Below are 27,889 nucleotides of genomic sequence, written 5' to 3'. Positions count from 1 at the left end.
ATTTTTGTACATGTAAATTGAATTATACTTTCTGTAAATATTCATCTATTACTACATTACAATATAGAGATTTGGCAGATGTCCGGCGGACATCCCAAAAACACCTCCTGTCACGTCATAAGGACTTCCCTCTGCACTGTCACGTCATAAGAACATCTCACTGCACAGTGACGGATATCCCCAAGAACATCCCGACGGACTTCCCATAATAATATAAAATAATCAGGACGTCCGCGCGGACGTCTGTGGGATCAACACAATGACGGACGTCCGCAAGGACGTGGCGACGGACGTCCCGGAACGCCGCGGAACTCCGGTGTCCGCAGCGGACGTCCGTATCCGCATCACCGCTGCGCAATGGCGGACGTCCCGCCTGGAACTCCGGCACGCCGGCCGGACGTCCGCCGGGACGAGCACCATTGTGGATGCTCTAAAAAAGGTAGCTTTTATGGTAACTGTATATGTCCAAGTCGGTCTAAAAAAGATGATATGAATGACATATACGAATAAAGCCATAAACACCGACGACGAGGTGAGGAAGAATTGCTGAGTTAGCGCTGGGAAAATCGATCAGATCGAAGAGGTTGAGGTCGACAAGGAGAGAGATGGTTGAGCCGATTTACGACAACAAGGACGCCACCAAGTTTGCCATCCAGGAGGCCGCCCTCGCTGCTACCAAGCTTCCTGTTAAACCTACTCGCTCTGCCGACGATACCATGGAAGTGGAGACTGCTGATCAAAATTTCTCAAGCCTATCGGGAAAAAGCTCAAGAAGAAGATTAAGATTGCCAAGAAGAAGTTTCATGGTAAGGGAAAAATCAGAAGGAAGAGCGTGTAATTTTGCTACTCCTAGATTTCTCCTTTCTTTGTCGCTCTTTTTTGTTTCCATCTATGAATTTTTGAAATTACTTATCATTGAATGATAGTATTATTATGCAATGAGGTAACATGTTGGTGAAAAATATACTCTGACTCACAAACACACACTAATTCTTACTCTTTGGTTATAGAACCATTGTTATTCGTCTTTTATTTTACTTTATTTAAATCTGAGCAGCGCAGCTAAGTCAATCAGATTGAGGTACAAACTCGATGCATTCCCATTACAACTCGAATCTAAATCCGAAGTCATAATAATTTATTCAGAGACGCTCCTCCAATGCCCAATGTGGTCCAGATGAGCTAAAATGCGCAGCCACAACCATGGAGTTGAGAAGGTCTACCATTGGCTTCAACTTCACACAATTGGGCGTTTTATACTGACTAAAAGCAGCACTGCTCTTCTCCAGAGCATAGTTCATTAACTCTTCAAAGCTCCCCCTTTTCACAATCCGAATCTCCAACGCCCCAATAGATTTGTCCACACCGCCGGTACTCTCCATCCATCGCCTCCTCCATGGCAAGGCAGCACTGCTCGACCAACTCCCCGATAGGCCAACCATCCGAATCCTTCAAGAGTAGCTCCCAGAATATCGCGTAGTGACCCGGGATCGTTGTGGTATCCACGTAGCTCGTGTAGTCAGCCACAACCGTTTTGGATTCGTTGAGCACTTTGTATGCGCTCTCCACCGCCCCCTAAAGCGTAGTCTCATCGGTCTTATGCATGTCGATACTCAATAGTACATTTCGTCGCGCGAGGAATCGGAACTGCTGTGTGGAGTTGTGGAACCCGGTGACACAGAACTTGTCGCCAACTCTGTACCGGTATAGACCGTTGTAGTTGGTGACAACGAGCTCATATTCCTTGCCTATCTCGACGTTCACCAAGTCCACCAGTTCGGAACCGGAGCAGTCCGGGTCGAGAGGCAAGAACTCGAGATAGGCCGTGTGTGGCATGAGTGTATAGGATACTTGGGAAGGCTTGCAGAAGGGATCGAGATTAAGTCCGCTGGAGCACTCCGAGTCTTAACGATGGTAATCGAGAGACTTGAAAAGGCGATGCATATCAGAAGCTTTTGGGAGATATGAATTGTATTTCTTTTTTGATGTCTGTATGTCTCGGTTCTACCTCCTTATGTAGGAGTGAATTACAATGTATTTTAGGTAAGAGATCAACCTATTCTAGGACAATGTAATACACATTAATTCTATATCAATTACATATCTTTCTCCTCTAATTGTGTCCTTCAATTTTGGTATGTTTGACACTCCCCCTCAAGTTGAGCAATGGTATCTCCAATGCTTAACTTGGCCAACGTTTCCTTGAAGACTTTTGGAAGAACTGCTTTGGTGAGTATGTCCTCGAGTTGTTCTTCAGAACGGACAAACGGAAACTCGATAACACCGCCATCTAGTTTTTCTTTGATGAAGTGCCGATCCACTTCAACGTGCTTTGTTCTATCGTGTTGCACTGGGTTTTCTGAGATGCTTATGGCGGCCTTGTTGTCACAAAACAACTGACTCTTTCGAGTAGGTGGGAACCCAATTTCTGTGAGCAACCTCCTTAGCCAGAGGATTTCCATGAGTCCACTCTTCATTCCACGGAACTCAGCTTCAACACTAGACAGTGCTACAACCTTTTGTTTCTTACTTCTCCATGTCACCAAGTTTCCCCCTATGAAAGTAAAGTAGCCTCCCGTAGATTTTCTATCCACCGGGTTGCTTGCCCAGTCGGCATCGGTGTATCCATCAATCTCCAAGTCTTCTCTCTTTGCTAGGAAAACCCCATATCCTATAGTTCATTTTAAATAACGCACGATCCTCAATGCAACTTCCATGTGATTAGCTTGAGGTAGGTGCATGAACTGACTTACAATACCCACGGCGTATGTAATGTCGGGTCTGGTGTGTGAGAGATAGATGAGTTTTCCGACAAGCCGTTGGTACCTTTCTCTGTCTGCGAGCTCTGCTCCATCCTCTATCTTCAAGGAGACCTGTTTCAGCCAATAGATCTAGAACATACTTTTTCTACCTTAGGAATATTCCGTGTTTGGATCGCAACACTTCTATCCCCAAGAAGTATTTTAGTGCTCCTAGATCTTTCATCGCGAATTCTTTGAACAGATTCTCCTTCAACCTCTGGATCTCCTCTACGTCATCTCGCGTGATAATCATATCATCAACGTAGATAAGAAGACAAGTTACCTTGTTGTCTCTTCTTTTTGTGAAGAGTGTGTGATCGGACTGGCTTTGTTGAAATCCGTGCTTGAACATAGCTTGGCAAAACCTGCCAAACCAGACCCGTGGAGACTGTTTCAAACCGTACAAGGTTTTTCGTAACCGGCAAACTTCTCCTTCTCCGAATTCCCCGGAAAAACCTTGTGGGACTTCCATGTATACTTCATTGTTCTCTTCCAGTTCTCCATGGAGGAATGCGTTAGTCACATCGAACTGGTGTAGATTCCAGTCTTTGCAAGCTGCTACAGATAATAGTGTCCGCACAGTCTCCATCTTTGCCACTAGGGAGAATGTCTCTTCATAATCCACTCCATATACTTGGGTGTATCCTTTAGCCACCAGTCTCGCCTTGTATCTCTCGATTGAACCATCTGCCCTTCTTTTTATGGTGAATATCCACCGACATCCAACTGGCTTCTTTCATGTTGGCAATGTACATTTCTCCCATGTACCATTTTTTACTAAGGCGTCTATCTCCTTCTTCATGGCTTCCCTCCAGTGCTTATGTTTACTTGCCTCCTCAAATGTTTGCGGAATGTCTTCTTCTTCATATAGAGCAGTTTCGCAGGCTCGGGCCATTTCTGATAGGTGACTTTGCGCAATGTTGGAGACTGTGTATTTGGCCTTTCTCCCTTTCCAGTCTGGTGAGTACCTTCAAGGAGGCACTCCTCTTGTTCTTCTTGGAGGTAACTCGTATGGGTCTGTTGAATCGACATTTTGTCCACTTGTTCCACACTCATCTCCATTGCCCCTATGAATGTTAGTGCTGTCCGGAGGTATATTATCAAAATCTGAACTGGTTACCTTAGGAATCGAAGGCGGGGTTGACGGCTGGTCAATGTCACTTTGTTCGACATTCTGTATTACCTGAGGTGACGGCCCGGCGGTGTTGCTAACTTCCTCAGGTGGACCAATGTCTGTGACAGGACTTGGCTGTGACTCTTCCCATGTTTGTAGTTCCTCTGGTGGCTCTCCCCCTGTTTGTAATTCCCCTGGTGGCACTCCCCCTAATTGGTTGTTTAGAGTATCTAGTAGCCAATCTAGGAGGTTATTATTCGGGCTATTGGCTGAAGTTTGTGTCTCCCCCTGACTACTAGATTGGGCATAGAAGTATTCCCCTTCCACAAAATCACAATTCATTGTGGTGTGTATCCTACCAGTCTTAGGGTCATAGCATCTGTAACCTTTTTGATTTTTTCCATAGCCTAGGAAAACACATTTGAGAGCGCAGGGATCAAATTTGGACCGCTTGTGTTTAGGAATGTGGACAAAGACCGAGCATCCGAACACTTTAGGTTCTAGGGATAGGGATGATGGGATGTCGAAGTGTTGGGAAAAAATATCTAAGGGAGTTTTGAAGTTGAGAATGCCAGTAGGTAGACGATTTAGGAGGTACACAGCGGTTGCTACAGCTTCTGGCCAAAAAGACTTCGGTACTTCAGATTCAATTAAGAGAGCTCGGGTAATTTCGTGTATGTACCTGTTTTTCCTTTCGGCTACCCCGTTTTGTTCCGGATTGTACGCACACGAGGTTTGATGGACTAATCCCTTATTCCTAAAAAACTCTTGCATTTTATTGTTGACAAATTCCCCCCCCCCCCCATTGTCTGATCTAAGGATCTGGATGGTGTGTTGAAACTGAGTTTGAATAAGATTATAGAAATCTACGAACCTATCAAACACGTCATGTTTATTTTTCAAGAAATAGATCCAAGTCATGCAGGAGTAGTCATCAATAAAAAGCACAAAATAACGAAAACCTTGTCCCCCGGGATAGGAGCGGGACCCCAAACATCCGAATGTACTAAAGCAAACTGGGATTTTACTCTAGTGTTGTCAATTTGAAGGAATGTCTGTGATTCTTAGCCAACACACAAGTATCACAATGAAAGGAGTTCAAGGATCTAGCTAATTTAGGAAAAAGAAGACGAAAGTACCCCAAAGATGGGTGCCCTAACCGACGATGCCAAAGCCAAGCCTGTCTGTCTGTCGGTCCGGGAGTCAGCATCATTGCAGTACTCTGTTGGGCTATCTCGTCCACATAGTACAGTCCGTCTCGCTCCGTGCCACGCCCAACTATCGTCCCCGTCTTGATATCCTGTAACATGCAGAAGCGAGGTTGCATCAGTAATTTGCAATTCAGTTCTCTTGTCACGTGACTTATTGATAACAGTTTATGTGATAAATACGGAACAAAAAGACAATTCGAGAGGCATAGAGTCGGCGAGATATTGATTGTGCATGCCCCCATAACTTGTGCTAGGTCCCCACTGGCAGTTTGGACATAGTATTTTTTTTATTTGGCTATGGAAACAAAATCTGAGGCTTCAAAGGATATCGTGGCTGTTGCCCCACAGTAAAAAATCCATTGAGGGTCTTTTGGGCCCGAAACAGATGTAGAGGAACAGGCTAAGGCATCAAAGGAGTTCAGGCAGGATATGGTTGGCCCGAAAAAACATTGAGGGGAGGGTGCAATTTGCAAAGTTTTTGCAAGTGGGGTGTCAGTTTGGATTTTTTCGGAAGTTTGGGGGGTGTTTTTTGCGTTTTTCTTTCGGTGGGGGTGAAACTGGGATTTTCATGAATTCAGGGGATGGCTTTGGGATTTTCAGGAATTTTGGGGTGTAATTGGATAGATAACTCCTGGGCGGGGGTTAATTTGGAGTATTTGGGATTTTTGGGGTATATTCTGAATGGCTTTTTTTGGCTGGGGTCGGTTATTGCATTTAGGATTTGTGGGAGGTAGTTTTGGAATTTTGAAGAGTTGGGCATATGTATGCTTGCGATTTGGTACTCTGGCCGCCTCCCGTAATTCTGCTGTGGGAACCCTAGCTTCACCCCCTTCGCCGCCGCCACTGCTGCCGCCTGCCGGAGGATCGGTGTTGGTGGCGTGGTCATGCGCGGCGGCCGCTGGAACCCTAGCTTCACCGGGTAACCCTTCTTCGCCGCTATCGGGGATGTCGCCGCCACTGCTGCTGCCCGCTAGAGGATCGGTGTTGGTGGCGTGGTCATGTGCGGCGGCCGCTGCGGCTCTCCCGCCTCCGCCGTTTTGGCCCTCTTCTCCGATAGCGTGCTCCATCCGATTTGCCCAGAAGGAGCAATTGTCTCCATTTATCCTGGATTGTAGGTGAACTTCCCCAAACAACTCTGGTTTAGGGGAGATTTGTCTTGGTTGGTGTTGGTTTGATGGCTTTGATTGTTGGCTGTTTTGCCATTTTACAAATTCAGCAAATTGTGCAGTAAGCTCTGTAATTGAAGTCACAAATTTTGCAAATTGTGCAGTAAGCTTTGTGATTGATTTCACATTGGATAGTTGGAAGTTTTCTGTGGGTTCGGCTTTGATTGTGTCAAATTCTGACATCTTGGTGGGTTTTGCAGGGGTTCTAGGAAAGGTCGGGAAAGGTATGCCCGGGACGGTGATGAATCTGTTCTGACCCGAACCTGCTCTGATACCATCTTAATGATGGTAATCGAGAGACTTGAAAAGGCGATGCATATCAGAAGCTTTTGGGAGATAAGAATTGTATTTCTTTTTTGATGTCTGTATGTCTCGGTTCTACCTCCTTATGTAGGAGTGAATTACAATGTATTTTAGGTAAGAGATCAACCTATTCTAGGACAATGTAATACACATTAATTCTATATCAATTACATATCTTTCTCCTCTAATTGTGTCCTTCAATTTTGGTATGTTTGACACCGAGGAGGCGTGCAAAGTACAGGTGACCGGCAATCCGCCGCTGTAGTAATCAACGGCTGGGATGTATTGTGACATGGAACCAGTAGCTACGGTGTCAACAAATTTGGTGTTGGGCCAAATCCTTGTCGCATTCCCGCACCAGCAAGTCGGCCAGCTCTGGCTCGGGTCGTAGCACCTAGGCCATGCATCCGCAGATCCCTTGATCGTCCACTCTCGGGTCGAGCGATATCATGGGTGAGTTGTTGCCAGTTGAGCTGGAGAAACCTGATGGCCCGTAGTAAGCCTAATGCGAAGAGGGCCCCCACCCGGAGAACCTGTTCCCGGTCATAAAGCCCGCAGAGCATCTGAGTGTACATACTCTGGAATATATCCTCGCAGTAGACGGCTTCGTACATGCTTGTTGTTGTCATTGCATCAGGCCGATTTTTTACATCGTTTTTGAAATACCTGGTGATTGCGGAGCGGGCCACTAGGCCGCCCTGCGTTCTGCTGTCGGGCTTTATGAACATGAAACGGAGGGATTTGCCTTCGTCCAGGTCCTTCACATGCCTGTCCGTTATAAGAAAAACACAATTAATCAATATTCTATAATTACTAAGTAGTACGGAGTAGTATATATGTTTGTGTGATGAATTACTGTTTGAGTATAGCATGAGAAGGAGAGGCTTGCAACACTCGGTTATCCTGTTCTTGTTTATTGACTAGAATGAGTTTTCATTCAGCACCTGAAGTTCCGCTACTGTTGAAGCAAAATAAAAATATGAGAAGAAATTAATTTATTTATATAGGGGAAAATTAAAGCAAAATTGCCTGATGATGAAATCAGTGATAGGTTGATTGGGGAGCGATCTCCATCGGCTGTCGACGGATGAAAGGCTGGATATCTTCGCAGGTTACCACCGGAATGTTGGTTTTGAATGCCTCAGAAATTAAAACGTTTGAGATATTCGGTGTCTCCATTTTGGGATAGGATATCTGCTAATGTAGTTTGCTGCACCTCGTCGGCATTTTCAGTCACTTCTTCGGTGTCTCCATAGTTGCTCACAATTCTTGAGAGAGCAGAGAGACGTGGTGGTGACTGGTGCGAATCATCTCCCGAAGGCAGTGGCGGTGCACTAAAGCTGCCTAGAGGCGGAATACCAATTTGCCTTGCCATATACTCAATTCCGGCAAGATGGGCTTGGTATTGTGGAAGCGTCATGCGAGAAGTGTCCGTCATCGTGGCGGTCAAGTACATGGACAATAGGGTGTTCGAGCCCGAGCCCACCTGACTTGATTCGCCTCGGCCCTTCCTCCCTCTAGCCGCCTTCGCCGGCTTGGTCCCTTGCAGCCGATGGCGCACACGGGATGACCCCCCAACATCGTCTGCCGTGCCCTCAACCTCATACGAGGCAGCCTCTTGTGCGGCGCTACCCGAACCGCCCCCACTAGACGAGTATTGGCCACCCACCGTGTGCTTCATGCTCTTCGAGGTCGAGCCCGAGCTGGACCGCACACCGCCGGCCTCCTCATCTTTGACGGCCTCCCAGACATCGACATGTCTGAATTCTTTGCCGGTGTTGTCGAAGTAGACTCGCAAAGCCGATCTCAAAATGTCGGCTCCCATGGCTCCGCTTTGGTAATGAGCCGCTTCGTTCTTGTAGATGCCACAGAATTTTTTGACCTCCATGTCGACTCGGTCAAAGTGAGCGCGGAGCTTCTTCAATGTGCGGCGGCGGGACCTTCTTGGCTTGATATCATTGTAGGCCTCGGTGACCTTTTCCCAGAAGCACTTCCGGATTGTTGATTCCTGACGATGGGATCGTACGAGACGTTGATCCAGGTGTTGTACACCACCATCGTGTCCTTGCGGCTGTACGGATGCCGACCTACATCCTCATCCTCATCGGCCGCCTCCGCCTCTTCCTCCACGGCGTCGAATGCCATGGAGCTTCCACTGCCTCGTCCTCCTTCCGGATGGGGTTCATCTGGATAATCCTCCCGAATTTGGGATAATCCCTACGAATACTTCGGGGCGAAGGGACGAGCGTATGCATCCACATCAAAATGGGGTGGTTGGTACACCCCAGGCGTCGACGAGCCCTGGGTGCCCGGCGTAGACGAACCGGAACCGGAACCACCCAACACGTTGTACATGCTCCCCCAGTCGCCAAACGCGTTGATGTCAAACCCGCCGGAGCCGCCACCGCCAAAGTTTCCGTCGCCGGACATTTTATGATGAGAGGTTAGATGAAAATTGGATAGGAAATGGAGATTATTTGGAGAATTTGATGTGTATTTGTGTGTGAAATGAGGATGAAATAAGAGTATTTATAGAGTAAAAGAATAAAAAAAATAAAGGAAAACGGTCGAAAAACGGTAATATTTCCGTTTTCGATTTTATATATATATATATATATATATATATATATATGTACACACACATACATATATATATATATAATTAAATTCGAATTTTAAAAAAAATGATGTATTGCGTCAGTGTGACGAAGCCCACTCGCGGGCCGGCGATTGGGCGTCACGCATGGCGCCGGAGCGCGCCACGTCGCGCAAGCGCGTGGCGAGACAGCCCGCTAGGTGTCTCGGTGGGACCGCCGTCTCGTCTCGGCGAAACGAGATACGAGCCACCCGCTAGACGCGTTGCGGGTGGCCTTAAGATCTAAGAAGTGAAGCTAGAATCGCATTTTTCTACTACTATCTTTTTCCTTGGTTTTGATTCTACTTTATTAGTTAGCATATTTCCATTTTTATCAATTTGTTTTCGTTTTCTAGTTTCGTCACATGTAGGGGTGAGCAAAAAAACCGGAAACCGAATATCCGAACCGAACTAAACCGAAATTTTGAAGTTCGGTTCGGTTTTTTCGGTTTTTCGGTTCGGTTCGGTTTTAAAAATAAAAAAAATTCGGTTTTTCGGTTCGGTTCGGGCGAAGAAAAAACCGAAAAACCGAAAAATTGAATTATACATATATTCTATTAATTTAATATATTATATTATATATAATGTATATATTCTTTTAATATATTCTACTATATAATATATATTATATGTATTATTAATTTTATATTGTATATAAATATTTTATTAGTATATATAAAATAAAATAAAATACACATATATAAATATATATTTATATTATATTTATTTTTTTCAGGTTTTTCAGTTTTTTTTTTGGGTTTTTCGGTTTTGTTCGGGTTTTTCGTTTTTTAAGTGTCACGACCACATCTCCCTAGTCAAAGAAAGTGTAGCTATTTCGCGACTAAACATACTGAACTGTCTTAACTCATCATAAAAGTTACTTAATTTAAGAAAACATTGTCTGAATGTTATAAAGATAACAAAATACTGAATCAGAGTGAATTCTGGGACATTTGTCTTTACTAAAACAAGTCTAAGTCTGCGCATCGGAAGAGTTCCAAGACAGGTATAATATGTATGAAGACATACTACACCAGCTATCCTTCTATTTATTTAGCCTTCTATCCCAACACCTCCTCTGCCTCGATCGATCAACCTGCACATTAAGGAAAACAATATGCAGGGCTGAGTACTTGATATACTCAGTGGCTTATGCCGAAAACTGTTTTCTTTTAATTGTCAGCCAAGCTGAGTGAACGCGGGGTTTTACTGAAAATCTATCCCGGTCACTAAAACCTGTTATTTCTTTCTGAAAATAGACTGCAGTCTTTTAAACTTCTGATGATATGCCATATCAGCTGTGTGAATCGGGAATGTGGCCACATTCCACGACCACTGGGCCGGCCAACCTGGCGCTAGCTCACGACCCCTAGACCGGCCAACCTGGCGCTAGCTCACGGTCCGTACGTGTACACTAGTCCGAGTAGGATTTACTGACCTACTAGGACCCGAATTCGATTTAACAGATAGGCAATCACAAAACAAACATGGCATGACAACTCACTGAAAATATTCATGCTTTTTCACATAAAATTCTGAAAGGAAAGAAAACCCACACATAATGTAGGATAGAAAAGCCCACCTCGTTTGCTTAACTCTTTCAAACGGGTACTGTCTGACTTGAGATTTACTCGTCGAGCGACGACGTCCCTTTTCAAAAATAATGTACTTAAATTAGGCTTTAAGTAACTATTCATCTTGCATGAATGCATGCCTAAGCGTGCTCTTTTATTTTATCTCTTTCTTTCTAAATATTAGAGATCTAAAATCTTTAATTAAATCGGCGATTTAATTTGTTCCGAAACCGACTGATCTGTTTGGGTATAATATATGTTCCCGGATTATTCTTAAGTATTTTAAAATACTTTTTGTGACTATTAAAGTCCGCTTAATTATTTATTGGCTTTTATTTCACTCACGGCTTATAAGTTCTTTTCTTCCGTGGCTTAAGGAATTAATTCCATTAACTCTTGGAATTAATCTAAGATAATGGTTCCAACCAAAATTAAGCTTTGTGGTCCAAACTAATTAAAGAGGGGCAGTGGCCCATTTTAATTTCTGTTGAATCTGGCCCAACTTAATTAATTCCAGGCCCAAGTGTTTTAAAAATATTGGGGAGGCCCAACTCCATACCCCAAAGCTGTCGACCCCCCCTCCATCTCTCTCTTTCATTTTCGAAACTTTTCCCCCAAAATTGAAGGAGTTTCGACGGGAAACCCTAGCCTCCACCCCTTCCTCGTTCTTCGTCGACATCACAGTCCATCACCACCGCCTTCCTGGTCAAATCCCGGCAAGCAGCGAGCCACCGCCACCACCGACGACTCCAGTAGGTCGAAACAGCCTAGCAGGCGCCGTCGATGGCCTGGTGGAGTCAGCACGGCACCGCGACCGTCGCTGCTGTCCTGGTGATCTCGTCGCACGGCTCCTCTCGTCGCTGCCCCCCTCCGCGAGGCAGCCTCGTCGTTCTCCGGCGCTAGCACAGCCGCTGCCGGAGTCAGCGGTGTTCGCCGTCGCCTCGCGAGGCTTCCGCCGACGTCGCTGAGTCGCTGCTGGTTCGAAAGGCACGGCTTCACCGCATGACTCCCTCAGCCGAGCCGTCGCACGCTCAGCTTGCCTTACGGCAGCCTACGGACTCCGTCTACCGCTTCCTTCTAGCCGAAGCTAAGTCTTCTACTTTTTATTATCCATTTCGTTCTATTGGGGTTTGCAGTGGATCTAGTTGCACTAGGGTTCTGATTTGAGGCATGTTCTTGGTCTAATATGCTGCACATGCTTACATGATGACATGGGTTTAAGAAGAGTTCGAAGGAGGTTTTACCTTCGCTGTTGCGTATCTTGTTGTCCCTTTCTCCCGGCTTTGATCCCCTCTACTCCCTCTTGCTACTTCGGTCCCTCCCACTCTAAGCCTCACTGTATTACAATTGATTTGTGGAGATGGGAAAGGGAGAAAGAGGTTGAGGGCTATTTACATTTATAGGTGGGGTGTAACTGAAAACTGCAAGAGTTTGTTGCTTGACTGGAGAGAAGGAGCCTTAAGGCTGCCCTATGTTGGCTGCCATCCCTGCAGCTTGCAGGCTGTGTACTCGTGAAATTGATGAGCTTATGGCTCCTGGTCGTGCTCTGATTTCACAGCTGGATATGTGCTTAAATCCTTGCATTTCCTTGCTGTACTTCTTAACTGTATTTGTCTCCATATGAGAAGTAGTACTAGGTTTATTTATTGCTTCTGTTGCTTTGTGGCAGGTGCACAAGGAATGGCAGCAAACTTCCCCTGAATACTCTGTTGTGGCCGTTTGGAGGAGCTGTGCAGCTGCTTTACTGCAGCCTTTAATCAGCTTGAGGAGTGATGGAGGCACAACCCCTCATCCTGGTTCGGTCTCGACCAATTTGCTCGGCGTTGGCGGTGTCTGAACCAGCTACCGGGGCTGTCTTCCTCGTGATCTCGCCCTCTCGGGCTTCCTACATTTCTGGCCGAGACCGCTTGCGGAAGAGACCAATGAAGTCTTCTACCATTTCTTGTTTGTAAAGGCATAGATCTCTTTGAAATTTCCTTTCTCTGCCATGTAAAAGACTAGTTTTCTTTGTTTACTTATTATCATTCTTGTAAGCTAAGACAATAGCCTTGAAATTCTATGTAACTGCATTTCTTTTACTCAAGGAATAAACAAATACTCTTTCATTCACATTAATAAATAAAAGCTGGTATTTATTTCACAAGAGTTCTCGGAAATCTAGGTCTCGGCTATTACATTCTACCCCCCTTAACAAAAATTTCGTCCCGAAATTTTGTCTCGGTTAGGTAAAAAGCTGGGGATACTTCTCTTTCATCTGGTCCTCGAGCTCCCACGTCGCCTCCTCGCGGCCGTGATGCTGCCATAGGACTTTCATTGTTACAATATTTTTATTTCTCAACTCTTTAACTTTTCTGTCCAGAATTGCTTCTGGCTTTTCTTCATAGCTCATATCTGGTTCTAACACCATTTCTTCTTGGTGCACTATGTGTTTGGGATCAAACACGTACTTTCTCAACTGTGATACATGAAACACACTGTGAACATTCCCGAAGCTTGGCGGGAGCGCTAATCTGTACGCCACAGGGCCGACTGTTTCTAGGATCTCATAAGGTCCGATAAAACGCGGTTTCAGCTTGCCCTTGACGCCGAACCTGGTTATCCCTTTTGATGGGGATACTTTCAGAAAGACCTTGTCCCCTGCTTTGAACTGTAAATCCGTTCTACGAGCATCTGCATATGATTTCTGTCTATCTTGAGCTTCTTTGATTCTCCCTCGGATTTGTCGGACAATTTCTATCATTTCCTCTACCGAGTCTGGTCCGAGAATCCTTCTCTCACCAACTTCATCCCAGTAAAGTGGTGATCTACACTTTTTCCCATAGAGTGCCTCGTATGGGGCCATATCAATAGTTGCCTGGTAACTGTTGTTGTAGGCGAACTCTATAAGTGGAAGTACTGGCTCCCAGCTTACTCCACGGTCGAGCACTACGGCTCTTAACATATCTTCTAATGTTTGAATCGTCCTTTCGGACTGTCCGTCCGTCTGTGGATGGAAGGCTGTGCTGAATTTCAGCTGAGTGCCTAACTCTCGCTGTAGGCTTATCCAAAATCTAGAAGTAAATTTTGAATCTCGATCTGAGGTGATCGTTACTGGTACACCATGCAGGCGCACAATCTCTTGCACATAAATCTGTGCCAACTTGTCTGATCCGTACGTGATACGAATTGGTATGAAGTGAGCACTTTTGGTGAGGCGATCTATAATCACCCAGATGGCTGTGTTTCCTCGTTGTGATTTTGGCAATCCTGTCACAAAATCCATTGCTATATGCTCCAATTTCCATTCTGGAATCTCGAGAGGCTGTAACTTTCCATAGGGTCGTTGATGTAACGCCTTCACTTGCTGGCAAGCCAGGCATCTTTCTACAAACGATGCTATGCTTCTTTTCATGCCATCCCACCAAAATTGCTTCTTCAAGTCTTGATACATCTTTGTACTCCCAGGATGGGCAGTGTAGGGTGTCTCATGAGCTTCACTCATGATCTCGTTCCTAAGTGCCTCCTCATTGGGTACGCATAGTCTCCCTTTGAAAGTGGGAGCATTATCCGCCTCTTCGCGGTAACAATCCCCATTTCCGGTCCTCACTCTGAGACGAACCTTTTCTAGGGCTTCATCGTATCTCTGGGCGTCAATGATTCTAGCTCTTAAATCTGGTTCTAAGACCAAGGTGGATATTCTGCTGTCCACTGTCTCCGGGGCTCTCACTATCTCCAGTCGCATCTTGGCGAATTCCCGGATAAGCTCTTCCTCTTGTGTGAGGAAAGTAGCCACTTGAGGCGCAGTCTTTCTGCTCAAGGCATCTGCTACCACATTGACTTTGCCCGGGTGGTAATTTATACCACAGTCGTAGTCTTTGACTAGTTCCAGCCATCTGCGCTGTCTCATATTCAGGTCCTTCTGCTCGAAGAAGTATTTGAGACTCTTATGATCTGTGAAGATCTCACATCGAACTCCATAGAGATGATGTCTCCAGATATTCAAAGCGTGCACCACTGCTGCTAATTCTAGGTCATGCGTCGGGTAGTTCAACCTGTGCGGCCTTAACTGGCGTGACACGTACGCAATCACTTTGCCCTTCTGCATCAGCACGCACCCGAGTCCGACCTTCGATGCATCTGTATACACCACATAGTTGACTCCCGCTTCTGGCACAGCTAGAACTGGCGCTGTGGTCAACTTTTCCTTTAGCAACTGGAAGCTTGCTTCACATTCTGGGGTCCAATTGACTTTAACTCCTTTCTTGAGCTGTTGAGTCATCGGCCTCGCTATTTTAGAAAACCCCTCAATGAACCTTCGGTAGCATCATGCCAATCCTAGGAAACTCCGAATTTCATTAGGCGTCGCTGGTGACTGCCAACGTTGCACGGCTTTAACTTTAGCAGGGTCTACTCGGATCCCTTCTGCTGTCACTAAGTGTCCAAGAAAGTTCACTTTGTTAAGCCAGAACTCACACTTGCTAAACTTAGCATAGAACTTCTCGGCTCTTAACGTCTCTAACGTAGTTCTCAAGCGCTCCTCGTGTTTCTTCTCGTTCTTTGAGTACATGAGCACGTCGTCTTTAAAAGCTAGGACGACCTTGTCCAAATATGGGCGGAACACGCGGTTCATTAGGTTCATGAACACGGCTGGGGCGTTTGTAAGCCCAAAAAGGCATTACAGTAAACTCGTAATGGTCATATCTGGTTCGAAGTGCAGTCTTAGGTATACCGTCTTGTCGAACTCCCAGCTAGTGATAACCCGATCTCAAGCCCATCTTCGAGAATACGCTGGCTCCTCGCAGCTGGTCGAAGAGGTCGTTGATTCTCGGTAGAGGTACTTGTTCTTGAGGGTTAACTTATTTAGCTCTCGATAGTCGATACACATTCGCAAAGTCCCATCCTTCTTCTTCATGAAGAGTACTGATGCGCCCAAAAACGATACACTGGGTCTGATGAAACCCAGGTCTACTTATTCTTGTAACTGGATCTTAAGTTCTTCTTATTTCTTGAGCGCCATTCTATATGGTGACTGAGATAATATGACTGATTCAAGTCATTCCTTTAGTAATTCATTTCGTCTGGGTGATGAAGCTATTTCTAATCTTAGATTTCATCGCCAGGTATTGAGTTCTCTAACGCTTGCATCGATCGTAAAGGTAGTCATTGAGCTGCCATAATGATCTCGTAACCTCTCGCTCAGTTGAGGTAGTCTACTTTTACCGCTTTCAAGGTGCTTTTGTGCTTACTGCGACTCTTTCGTCATGATTTAGTACAGACTTGTTCTACTCGCGTCAATCCTTGAATATTGGTTTAGTGCATGTGGAGGCGTTGGCTTCTTTCTCCCAACGCTACTGTCTCCATGCCCCTTTTGGTTCGACTGAGCGATTCATGGTGAAATAATCTAGCATGACTTTCCAAAGTGATCTAGATCTCGTGTCCAGATTAACACAAAACTCTATCGACAGCTCCTTTCTGAGCTGCTTAATTGAGACGTGGCATATCGTAGAATAATTCGTCGCATTTTATTGCCAACGTTTGCCCTTGCTCTATATTATAGGGCTCTAAATCCTGTTCTCTTGCGATAACTTCTTTTAAAAGGAAAAATTCAATTTCTCCCTTCATAGTAGGGACGGTGAGGGTAGCGGTGCTATCACGCGTTCCTCTTCCCGAATGTCTCTCCAGCTTTAGCCTTTTTCCTGGCCACCTCTTAGACGAATCCCTTTTGCTAATGGGATTTGTTCCGTCAAACATAAACTACGAATACACTCGTACTTTCTCCATGGCTTTCATTACATGCCCATGATTGAGTCTTTGTTCTTGTGGCTTACTTATCTTACTCGGAGTAAGCATTTTGATCGTTCAAACTACCATATAGGTCTTTTACGTCTTCGGACATCATTTAATCCACAAATATTCCTTGATATTTCTCTACTCAAGGCTAGTTGCTTCTCTATACAACAAAATATTCGATCTCCCACCTGCTGGTCACAAGCGGTACGTAGATTCGAAGTATTTAACGCTTTGCTGTCGGTTATGCGACGCTTCTGGTTGGTGCATCATTTCCTGCACGTGTCTCCATGGGGACGTATTTATTATGCGTATCTGAAAGAAACTGAGACCATGCCTTTTTCTGCTAGCCTCGTATCAATAACTCAATGATTAATCTAATAGTCTTAACTTGGATTATTATTCACACAAGAGAGTATGACTGAAAATTTGAAGGGGCTCCTGAATACCCAACTGGACAAGAATAACATCTCTTGTTCAACTTATATGAATTTTCGTCGATAATCGACCTTGAAGGTAAGTACTGAGTTCATTCAAAGAACTACGTAGCTCAACTGGTTTCCAGGTAAACTCATAGAAGCTGAGGCTCACCCCTGGTGGGAGCTAGAAATAATCATGAGATAGGTCATGAAAACTGGATGGAAATGAATTAACTGTAAATTCCCATAGTAAGCTGCAAAATAGGACAATACAGTTGTCCAATTAAACTGAAAGGATCTGAGCATCAGGGACAGTGGTTCAAACATGTCATCGCCTAAGACGATCAACCACGAAAATTTATAAACGTAGGCGATTGCAATGAAGGAACATTGATCATGTTTCAAAGGCATCTTGATATGGAATAACAAAATCACATCAATGATTTCATAGGTTTATTAAGGCAACGCACTGAAAGGAACTATTCAGAAAAATCAGCTAGGGCAAGCTCGTTAGGGAAAGGTGCAATATGCTTGCCTTAACTTCGAGCTGCAGAAAAATTCCGAGACTAGGAATAATACATGTACTGGATTCGAGGTCGAAAAATTTCACCTTTGTAGGATTTCAAAATAGGGAGGTAAAAAGTTCCAGCACTACATGAAATTCCCTGAGGAAAATGTTTAACTGTCTTGATCACTCTGGGGATCACAACGTAAGCATCGTAAGAATGAAATTTCATTGCATAGGTCCAAGAAATCGAGATATAAATCTCCAATATTGTGGCTCAAAGGAGGCAACAACAAATAACGATGCTTGGAACATAAGAGTATCCCAAATTTGGGAACTGAAACTGAGTCACCGCTTTCCTGAAGAGAATGAAAGTGGCGTACTACTTGCAGAACGTGAGTCAATCAAAGGTCTTAATAGCCGACAGGACATCGTTGTCCCGGAGGTTCAAAGAATGTCTGAGGAATACGCTCATTCCGAAGATCATAGATATGAACAACTGTAGAATTTAGGGTTTACGACTGGAGCTTAAACAGTCAAAACTTTACTCTTTATGTACGATGAGTCAAAAGGACTGCAGTCCATAAGCTGGAAATGAGTCAAACCTCGCACAGAAAAAGGAACACTGACGTGGTACTTGCGAGTCAAAACTAGAGTCTGAATAGACGAGGGTATCGTCCTTGGAAGGACTCTTAGAAGGGATTTCATTGGGAATCCAAGTAAGTACTATTGATTATAATCATCGGTTCTAGTTATGTGACACTCCCTTGTTTTTCTTGTGGAGCTCGCCCATGATAAACGCGTTCTGGGAAACCATACATTCCAAGATGGGGTTCCTCGTGCTGTTAAACTGATAACCGCAGCTGGAGGTCATACTTTCATATCGTTCTCGATAACTTAGAACGCTGATTCTGGTAAAACATTACATTCTCCATCGTGCTTCGTAGCACGCTATAAGTATCGCTTCTGGATCACGTAGCCACTTGGGCTTGTTACGCCACATTAGATCACTTTACTAGATCGCGGGTACGATCTCTTTCCGTGTAGGGATGTATCTCCCGAACAGGCTTGAAAGTAAACTATTTTCGTTAAAACTTGGTCTTTGTAAAGACATTGGGAACTTCTTGGTTCATCGTCTAGTATACATATATATATGTATACTATCTGTGTGCTTAAAAGAATGGACTTCCTTTAATTGTTGTCTATAAGTAGTACAATAGTACTTTTTGGCTCGTCTTTTCTTTCTCATAATTCCTTGGAATTTGAAGCTTGCCCAAACTGATGGGTTTTAGTTGGTCTCGTCGCCCTGGAAGGCGGTAACAAATTCTCGTTCTGCTAGTACTTGATTCTGCATGTCTCACCTAAGGTACTTTTCTAAAGCACTCTAGGTTCACATACATAGTCCCCATGACATCTATACATTCATGTCAAGCTCTTTAAACATAAATCACAGATACATTAAGCATATCTCATGCAAAGTATCAGCTAGCACGTTGCGTCTTGCAAACTTTTCAAATAAACATTTTCGTTCCCATTTAGGGCTATGAAATTTTTTTTTTTTCTTTTTCTGAAAACTTAGAAAATTTCATTTTCCTTCTCAAAATGGAAAAATATTTTCTTTCTTTAAAATTCTCTTTTCTGGACGAGCGGGCGTCGACCCCTGTTTCTGGTGCAGTTGATCGTGTCGAGCTGAGGTGTTGGGATCTTGTACTGATCATTCTGTTCACTTCCTAGCCTAGTGCTACTGTTCTGGACTGAGGCTTAGAAGGAAGGTTCTTGGGTCAGAGCGAAAGAAAAGTGCTCTGATACCACTCTGTCACGACCACATCTCCCTAGTCAAAGAAAGTGTAGCTATTTCGCGACTAAACATACTGAACTGTCTTAACTCATCATAAAAGTTACTTAATTTAAGAAAACATTGTCTGAATGTTATAAAGATAACAAAATACTGAATCAGAGTGAATTCTGGGACATTTGTCTTTACTAAAACAAGTCTAAGTCTGCGCATCGGAAGAGTTCCAAGACAGGTATAATATGTATGAAGACATACTACACCAGCTATCCTTCTACTTATTTAGCCTTCTATCCCAACACCTCCTCTGCCTCGATCGATCAACCTGCACATTAAGGAAAACAATATGCAGGGCTGAGTACTTGATATACTCAGTGGCTTATGCCGAAAACTGTTTTCTTTTAATTGTCAGCCAAGCTGAGTGAACGCGGGGTTTTACTGAAAATCTATCCCGGTCACTAAAATCTGTTATTTCTTTCTGAAAATAGACTGCAGTCTTTTAAACTTCTGATGATATGCCATATCAGCTGTGTGAATCGGGAATGTGGCCACATTCCACGACCACTGGGCCGGCCAACCTGGCGCTAGCTCACGACCCCTAGACCGGCCAACCTGGCGCTAGCTCACGGTCCGTACGTGTACACTAGTCCGAGTAGGATTTACTGACCTACTGGGACCCGAATTCGATTTAACAGATAGGCAATCACAAAACAAACATGGCATGACAACTCACTGAAAATATTCATGCTTTTTCACATAAAATTCTGAAAGGAAAGAAAACCCACACATAATGTAGGATAGAAAAGCCCACCTCGTTTGCTTAACTCTTTCAAACGGGTACTGTCTGACTTGAGATTTACTCGTCGAGCGACGACGTCCCTTTTCAAAAATAATGTACTTAAATTAGGCTTTAAGTAACTATTCATCTTGCATGAATGCATGCCTAAGCGTGCTCTTTTATTTTATCTCTTTCTTTCTAAATATTAGAGATCTAAAATCTTTAATTAAATCGGCGATTTAATTTGTTCCGAAACCGACTGATCTGTTTGGGTATAATATATGTTCCCGGATTATTCTTAAGTATTTTAAAATACTTTTTGTGACTATTAAAGTCCGCTTAATTATTTATTGGCTTTTATTTCACTCACGGCTTATAAGTTCTTTTCTTCCGTGGCTTAAGGAATTAATTCCATTAACTCTTGGAATTAATCTAAGATAATGGTTCCAACCAAAATTAAGCTTTGTGGTCCAAACTAATTAAAGAGGGGCAGTGGCCCATTTTAATTTCTGTTGAATCTGGCCCAACTTAATTAATTCCAGGCCCAAGTGTTTTAAAAATATTGGGGAGGCCCAACTCCATACCCCAAAGCTGTCGACCCCCCCTCCATCTCTCTCTTTCATTTTCGAAACTTTTCCCCCAAAATTGAAGGAGTTTCGACGGGAAACCCTAGCCTCCACCCCTTCCTCGTTCTTCGTCGACATCACAGTCCATCACCACCGCCTTCCTGGTCAAATCCCGGCAAGCAGCGAGCCACCGCCACCACCGACGACTCCAGTAGGTCGAAACAGCCTAGCAGGCGCCGTCGATGGCCTGGTGGAGTCAGCACGGCACCGCGGCCGTCGCTGCTGTCCTGGTGATCTCGTTGCACGGCTCCTCTCGTCGCTGCCCCCCTCCGCGAGGCAGCCTCGTCGTTCTCCGGCGCTAGCACAGCCGCTGCCGGAGTCAGCGGTGTTCGCCGTCGCCTCGCGAGGCTTCCGCCGACGTCGCTGAGTTGCTGCTGGTTCGAAAGGCACGGCTTCGCCGCATGACTCCCTCAGCCGAGCCGTCGTACGCTCAGCTTGCCTTACGGCAGCCTACGGACTCCGTCTACCGCTTCCTTCTAGCCGAAGCTAAGTCTTCTACTTTTTATTATCCATTTCGTTCTATTGGGGTTTGCAGTGGATCTAGTTGCACTAGGGTTCTGATTTGAGGCATGTTCTTGGTCTAATATGCTGCACATGCTTACATGATGACATGGGTTTAAGAAGAGTTCGAAGGAGGTTTTACCTTCGCTGTTGCGTATCTTGTTGTCCCTTTCTCCCGGCTTTGATCCCCTCTACTCCCTCTTGCTACTTCGGTCCCTCCCACTCTAAGCCTCACTGTATTACAATTGATTTGTGGAGATGGGAAAGGGAGAAAGAGGTTGAGGGCTATTTACATTTATAGGTGGGGTGTAACTGAAAGCTGCAAGAGTTTGTTGCTTGACTGGAGAGAAGGAGCCTTAAGGCTGCCCTATGTTGGCTGCCATCCCTGCAGCTTGCAGGCTGTGTACTCGTGAAATTGATGAGCTTATGGCTCCTGGTCGTGCTCTGATTTCACAGCTGGATATGTGCTTAAATCCTTGCATTTCCTTGCTGTACTTCTTAACTGTATTTGTCTCTATATGAGAAGTAGTACTAGGTTTATTTATTGCTTCTGTTGCTTTGTGGCAGGTGCACAAGGAATGGCAGCAAACTTCCCCTGAATACTCTGTTGTGGCCGTTTGGAGGAGCTGTGCAGCTGCTTTACTGCAGCCTTTAATCAGCTTGAGGAGTGATGGAGGCACAACCCCTCATCCTGGTTCGGTCTCGACCAATTTGCTCGGCGTTGGCGGTGTCTTAACCAGCTACCGGGGCTGTCTTCCTCGTGATCTCGCCCTCTCGGGCTTCCTACATTTCTGGCCGAGACCGCTTGCGGAAGAGACCAATGAAGTCTTCTACCATTTCTTGTTTGTAAAGGCATAGATCTCTTTGAAATTTCCTTTCTCTGCCATGTAAAAGACTAGTTTTCTTTGTTTACTTATTATCATTCTTGTAAGCTAAGACAATAGCCTTGAAATTCTATGTAACTGCATTTCTTTTACTCAAGGAATAAACAAATACTCTTTCATTCACATTAATAAATAAAAGCTGGTATTTATTTCACAAGAGTTCTCGGAAATCTAGGTCTCGGCTATTACATTAAGTTCGGTTTTCGGTTTTTTGGCAAAAAACCGAACCGAAACCCGAATGCACACCCCTAGTCACATGTCTTGCGGCGTTGTATTCTACTTTATATTTTCACAAAAACAAAACAAATTCTACTTTATTTTCTTTTTTCCCCATTTTCTTTATTAATTTTTTATACAGACTATTTATATTATCCCAATATTACATACACAAACTAAATTTTTTTCTTTCATAATTCTTCTTTTGTATTTTTATTTTTACAAACTTGGTTTCATCGGAATTTATGAATTGCAAACTTGGGTAATTTTTAACATATACTCACTTCTTATATGAATTCAATTTTTTCTGCATTTAAATATTTGTATTATATTAATAAAAGTCTAAAATCATCCCAATTCATCCCCAAAATCCATCGTGTCCCTACACAATTTATGGACCCGCACCACTTTTTATGTGATCTCTTATTCAAGAATAACATCCACAATCCATCATGCTCTCCATTAACTACTTATGGTATGAGTCTTACGACTTTATTTATAAATTATTTTCTATTTTAATTAATTTACTATGATTTTCAATTAAATTATTTTTTAATTTAAATTGAATACGAGATTCATTAAAAGTAAAGTATTTACAAATTAATTTATAATTAAAAATTTTAATTAATATTCAATTAAATTCACGGTAAATCACAAGTATAAAAATTATTAAAATTGAATCCAACTGATAACAAAAATATAAATATGTTGTTAAAAAAACCCCAAAAAAGGAAAAAAGAATATAATAAAATGAAAAGACAATTAAAATTGAATTTATAAAATATGGAATTAGGTTTTGAATTTAGAATTTATTGTTTTAAAAAAAATGAATTGTTACAATATATAAAACGAAGCCCACGCGCAGGGGGTGCGAGCGGGCTTCACGGACCAACCACCATCGGCCACGTGGAAGCACGTGGCAAGATTGCCCACTGGCCCTCCCTCCTTTGCATGATGCCCGCTGAGAGGGGATGCTTGCAACGTGTCCCTCCACCATCTCATCCCACCGGGACGGGTCACATATCTTGCGTTGCGGATGCTGTAGCATATATGTATATTGAATATAAAATGGAAGACTAATTTTTTTGTATAGCTATTTTATTACAATAATTATTAATGAATTGTCGAATTAAGTGTCAAACAAGACAGATTAATAGACAAAAGTTGCACCCAAGTCCAATACATTAGGTTCCATGTCAGCCCATACTTGGCTTCTGGATTAATCGGATTGTACTTTTATCCGATTATAAATTTTCAATACTAACTCTCTGAATTTAGTGGGTTGGGATCTGCCTGCTTGGAGAATAGTATTTGTTCTTATTTTCTTTCCTTCGTTTTACCTGATCATTTGTCATGTAAATTCCAATCTATTTTTATGTTTTAACTTTTGGTTACGTTACAAGTTAAAGTGGATCATATCATTCTTATAGCATATAAGTTATAAGGCTAAAGTTTTTTTTTCTAAACATAAGATCATTTTATGAATTCAGTCCAAAACATCAACTTTTTTTATTTTGAATCCCGAACAAGCGAAAACGATCCGAAAATGGTCCTTTTTAGACGGCACTGTCACAAAACTAACGGTCACCCTAATTAATTAATTTTTTACCTAATTAGAATACTAATCAATTAAAGACTAAAGTCCATTTTTGTCCTAAACATATGGTCATGTTAGGAATTTAGACTAGAAATAAAAATAAATAAAAAGAAATTAGGGTTCAGCTGCCATCTTCTTCTTTGTCCAGTTATCTCCACCACCATGGGGTCGCTCAATGGGTTTCCAAAGCTGTGATGCTATACAATGGAACAGTAGAACACTGCAATGGACAGTAAACGGTGGCTGCCGGTTGAGATGGAGGTATAGAGAGCTCAATTTGAGAGAGACGTTAGGATGCGACCGTTAATATAAATGGTTGGAGTAAAATCATATTTGATATGACATTTACACAAAAATGAGTTTGAGTTTAGTGTAAATGATTGAAGATACTCTTAGAAATCAATTTCCTAACTAATTATATCACCGAATATATATCTGGATCTGGTCTTTCTTTTAATCTGCTAATTGGTGATCGCGGCTGTGTTCTAGAATCTAGATGAGCATAAAAGGATTAAACAATGTTCAAGTACAAGTAAACAAACACAAAGGCTTAAAACTGAAACAGCACACATGAAATAAATGGAGCTCCTGGCTCTTATTCTCAATCATTTGGAACAATTCATCAGAAACGGCTCTCGGGGCTCCAGCACGGCGGCGCAGGGCTGAAATGGGTGGAAACAACCCTCGAGTCAAGAAGCTCAACGATGGGCGCAGAGGTAACGCATCTTGGCACTTTATACTGATTAATGGAAGCCCCCTTGGATAAAGCATAGTCCATCAACTCCTCAAATGTGCCACTCCTCACCAACCGAATCTCCAACGGCCCAATCGACCCATCCGCCGCCCGCCCCTGCCTGTACACCGAGTTGAACTCCTCCTCCATCGCCAGGCAGCACCGCTCCATCACCCCTTCCCCCGGCAATGACTCTCCCATCAGCTCCCAGTATATAACGTAGTGCCCTGGCACCTTCTTCGTCTCCGCGTAGCTCGTGTATTCCACCACTCTCGTGCTCAGAAGCTTGGAGGCCTTCTCCACCGCCGCCTGAAGCTCCGACTCGTCGGTCTTGTCGGACTCGATGCTCAGCAGCACGTTCTTCCTCCGCACGAACCGGAACTGCGGCGCCGAGTTGTAAAAACCCGTCACACGGAGGATGTCGCCCACCCTGTACCGGCACAGCCCCGCGTAGGTCGTCACCAACAGCTCGTATTCCTTCCCAACCTCAACATCGGCCAGATCCACTAGCTCGCCCTCGCCCTTGCTGCCGTCTGAGTTGGTGTGGGACAAAAACTCGAAATAGGCCATGTTTGGCATGATGGTGTAGGAGACCTCCGATGGATCGCACATGGGCTTCAGATTAAGGCCGAAGTAGCACTCGGACGAGGCGTACATTGTGCATGCCTTGGGCAATCCGCCGCTGTAATAATCCAGCGTGGGGATGTACTGGGCCATCGCTCCGGTGACGATCACATCGAGGTATTTCGTGTTGGGCCAAATCCTTTTGATAATTCCCTCCCAGCTGTCTTTTTCACACTCACGTGTGATGAAATCGGCGAGTTCCGGGTCGGGGCGCAAGATACTGGCCATGCAGTCACGGAGGGAGCTGTCGGTGAATTTAGGGTTGAGAGAGCCGGTTCGGATGTCGTGGGCCAGTTGCTTCCAGTTGAGCTGGAGGAAGCGGATGGAGCGAGTGAGGCCGGAGGCGAAGACGGCCCCGACCCGGAAGACTGTTTGGCGTTCGTAGAGGCCGCAGAGCATTTGGGCATACATGCTTTGGGAGGAATCCTCGCAGAGGATGGCTTCATTAGGGCTGGTGTAGACGGTAAAAGGGTCGTAGGGTCGGTTCTTGAAGATGTCGCTTTTGTAATAGCTTGTGAGTACGGGTCGGGCTAGTAGCCCGCTTGGTGTCTTTGTCTCGGATTTTATGAAGTAGAAGTAGAGCCCTTTGCCTTTGTCCAGCCCTTTCACGTATCTGCTCCAATCCATCACCAAACCATACAAATCATTTTCTGCAAACCAATAAATATGAGAGACAATTTTTTTTTTATTATAAAAAAGGCTTACTGGTCCATAACAGGCATCAGAAGACTGTATAGAATCCGCCGGCGATCCCATTCTTCACTGATAGTTGGCATCAGCTTTCTTTCACCAGCTGAAGTTCCAGAACTGTTGCAAACAAAATAAAAATGATTCATTTCCACAGGAGTAACTCAAATAAAAATGATTTAATGTTGAGAATGCAACTGTTGCAAACAAAATAAATATGATTCATTTGCCTCAAATGAAAATGATTTAATGTTGAGAATATTGCAAAGGCATGTTAGACCTGGTAAGGAATTCCGAGATGGGACGAGCTGATAAAATCGGAGAGCGGTCTCCATTAGCGATTCTCTGAATCAACGGCTGGATATCTTCGTAGGTAACCATCGGGATTTTGGATTTGAAGGTCTCCCTATCGGTGGCGCCGGCGAGATGGAAACCCTTGAGATATTCAGTTTCCGAATTTTGGGAGAGAATTTGGGCGAGTACGTGTTCCTGTACGCCGTCTACATTTCGCGTCATGTCTTCAATAAACTGAAGAGCCTTGGCGTTTGAGTCAGTTGGCATTATATGCTGCTATCAAGTTTGTAGAGAGAGGATTATGATAGAGAGGTAGTGAGATTGTGAGATGGGGGCTATCACTATTTATACAGGGCAAGTCGAGAGCAAGACGTAGGTGGGACCGACGTGACGTAAGTGTTGTGGGTGAAGGGGACATTCCGTCCGAGCCTTGCAGGGTGGAGCGGAGACAAAATTGGCCAGCAGTGCACCAGAAAAAGGAAACAGGTCGGACCCACTTCTCCACCTCATGCCAGATTTTGTGTCATTTTTAAATACTCTCTCCGTCTCATTAAATATGCAACATTTGCTTTTCGACACGAGATTTTATGTAGTGTTATTTTGTGAATTAATGAAGAGAGAGTAAAGTAAGAGAGAAGAAAAAGTAGAGAGAGTATTATTTCCATTTTTAGAAACGTTTTATTTTTAATGGGACAGACCAAAAAGGAAAACGTTTCATTTCTAATGGGACAGAGAGTACTAAAACTCAAATTAATTGCAGCACTGTAATTTTTTAATTTTTTTTAATAATTGCAGCACTGTAATTTTTTAATTTTTTTTTACAATATTTGCATAACTGTAATTCTTTCTACATCTATTGCTTGATTCTTAAAATATAGACCACATTTCTATTAGTGACAAAAGAATTTCTTTAAATAGAATTGATCTATTTTTTAAAGACATTCTAAAATGGCAATTATAGCCTATTTTTAAATGACATAGGAAATAATTTTGAAGATTTTAATGGAGAATCTAAAGAGAGATACAATGTTCATGAAATTCAATCAATAAAACAAATTTCAAATTAATATAATTTGTATGATTAATGTAATAATGTTAAATAATCACGTTATGATTATTCAGACACGATTATTCATTTTGGATTTTAGTTTTGCAAATAAATTTTAAATTTAAAATAATTGATAGATTATTAAAATAAATAATAGAGTATTCTGACAGTGATGAAAATTATTAACATACAATCTATATAATAAATCTGTACGGTTAGCTATAATATCACTGGATAATCTAATTATATCAAACTTTTTACATAAATTTTATGAATAAATCTATAGTAATATTTTGTTTTCAAATTGTAATCGTATACTCATTTGTTTAGTGCAAATGGGAACTAATAAAAAATAGTATTGCTAAATGGTCATATTATGGCCAGACATAAACTTAAAATATTAATAAAAAGTTACATTTATGGCTGATTCACTTTAATTTATTTCATCTAGAAAGCAACAATTTATTTTTGACTATATTATCCTTGAACACTAACGCTAGTATATAACAAAGAGAAATGTAACCCTCTTTTCAATTCTTTTATGTTGATTTCGTATAACTTTTTATACAGAAGGAATATTTCATACTATTAAATAGTCAACAGCGAAATTAATAT

The 27,889-nt window shown here is 43.3% G+C and overlaps 1 protein-coding gene and 1 pseudogene across 1 annotated transcript; both read right to left on the bottom strand.

Annotated features, from left to right (window-relative positions):
• Positions 1-948: 948 nt before the first annotated feature.
• On the bottom strand, positions 949-8,653 carry LOC121795542 (annotated as a pseudogene).
• Positions 8,654-24,393: 15,740 nt separating this feature from the next.
• On the bottom strand, positions 24,394-26,518 carry LOC121795903 (probable indole-3-acetic acid-amido synthetase GH3.1). The gene is made up of 3 exons (XM_042194571.1): positions 26,213-26,518; positions 25,951-26,052; positions 24,394-25,858 (listed from the first exon to the last, which is right to left on the bottom strand). The coding sequence occupies exons 1-3, from the start codon at positions 26,491-26,493 to the stop codon at positions 24,511-24,513; spliced, it is 1,731 nt and encodes a 576-aa protein (XP_042050505.1). The 5' UTR covers positions 26,494-26,518; the 3' UTR covers positions 24,394-24,510.
• Between the last annotated feature and the right edge of the window lie 1,371 nt (positions 26,519-27,889).

This window comes from Salvia splendens, chromosome 1, assembly GCF_004379255.2.
Source record: "Salvia splendens isolate huo1 chromosome 1, SspV2, whole genome shotgun sequence".
NCBI lineage: Eukaryota > Viridiplantae > Streptophyta > Magnoliopsida > Lamiales > Lamiaceae > Salvia > Salvia splendens.
Note: the sequence above shows the minus strand (reverse complement) of the source record. Positions and strands in the feature narration are given on the sequence as shown.

Coding starts and splice junctions, on each gene's coding strand:
- LOC121795903 (XM_042194571.1), bottom strand. CDS start 26,493: ATGCCAACTGACTCAAACGCCAAGGCTCTTCAGTTTATTGAAGACATG. Junction 26,053..26,212: donor ATCTCGGAATTCCTTACCAG/GTCTAACATGCC, acceptor TGTTTGCAACAG/TTCTGGAACTTCAGCTGGTG. Junction 25,859..25,950: donor CTGATGCCTGTTATGGACCA/GTAAGCCTTTTT, acceptor GGATTGGAGCAG/ATACGTGAAAGGGCTGGACA.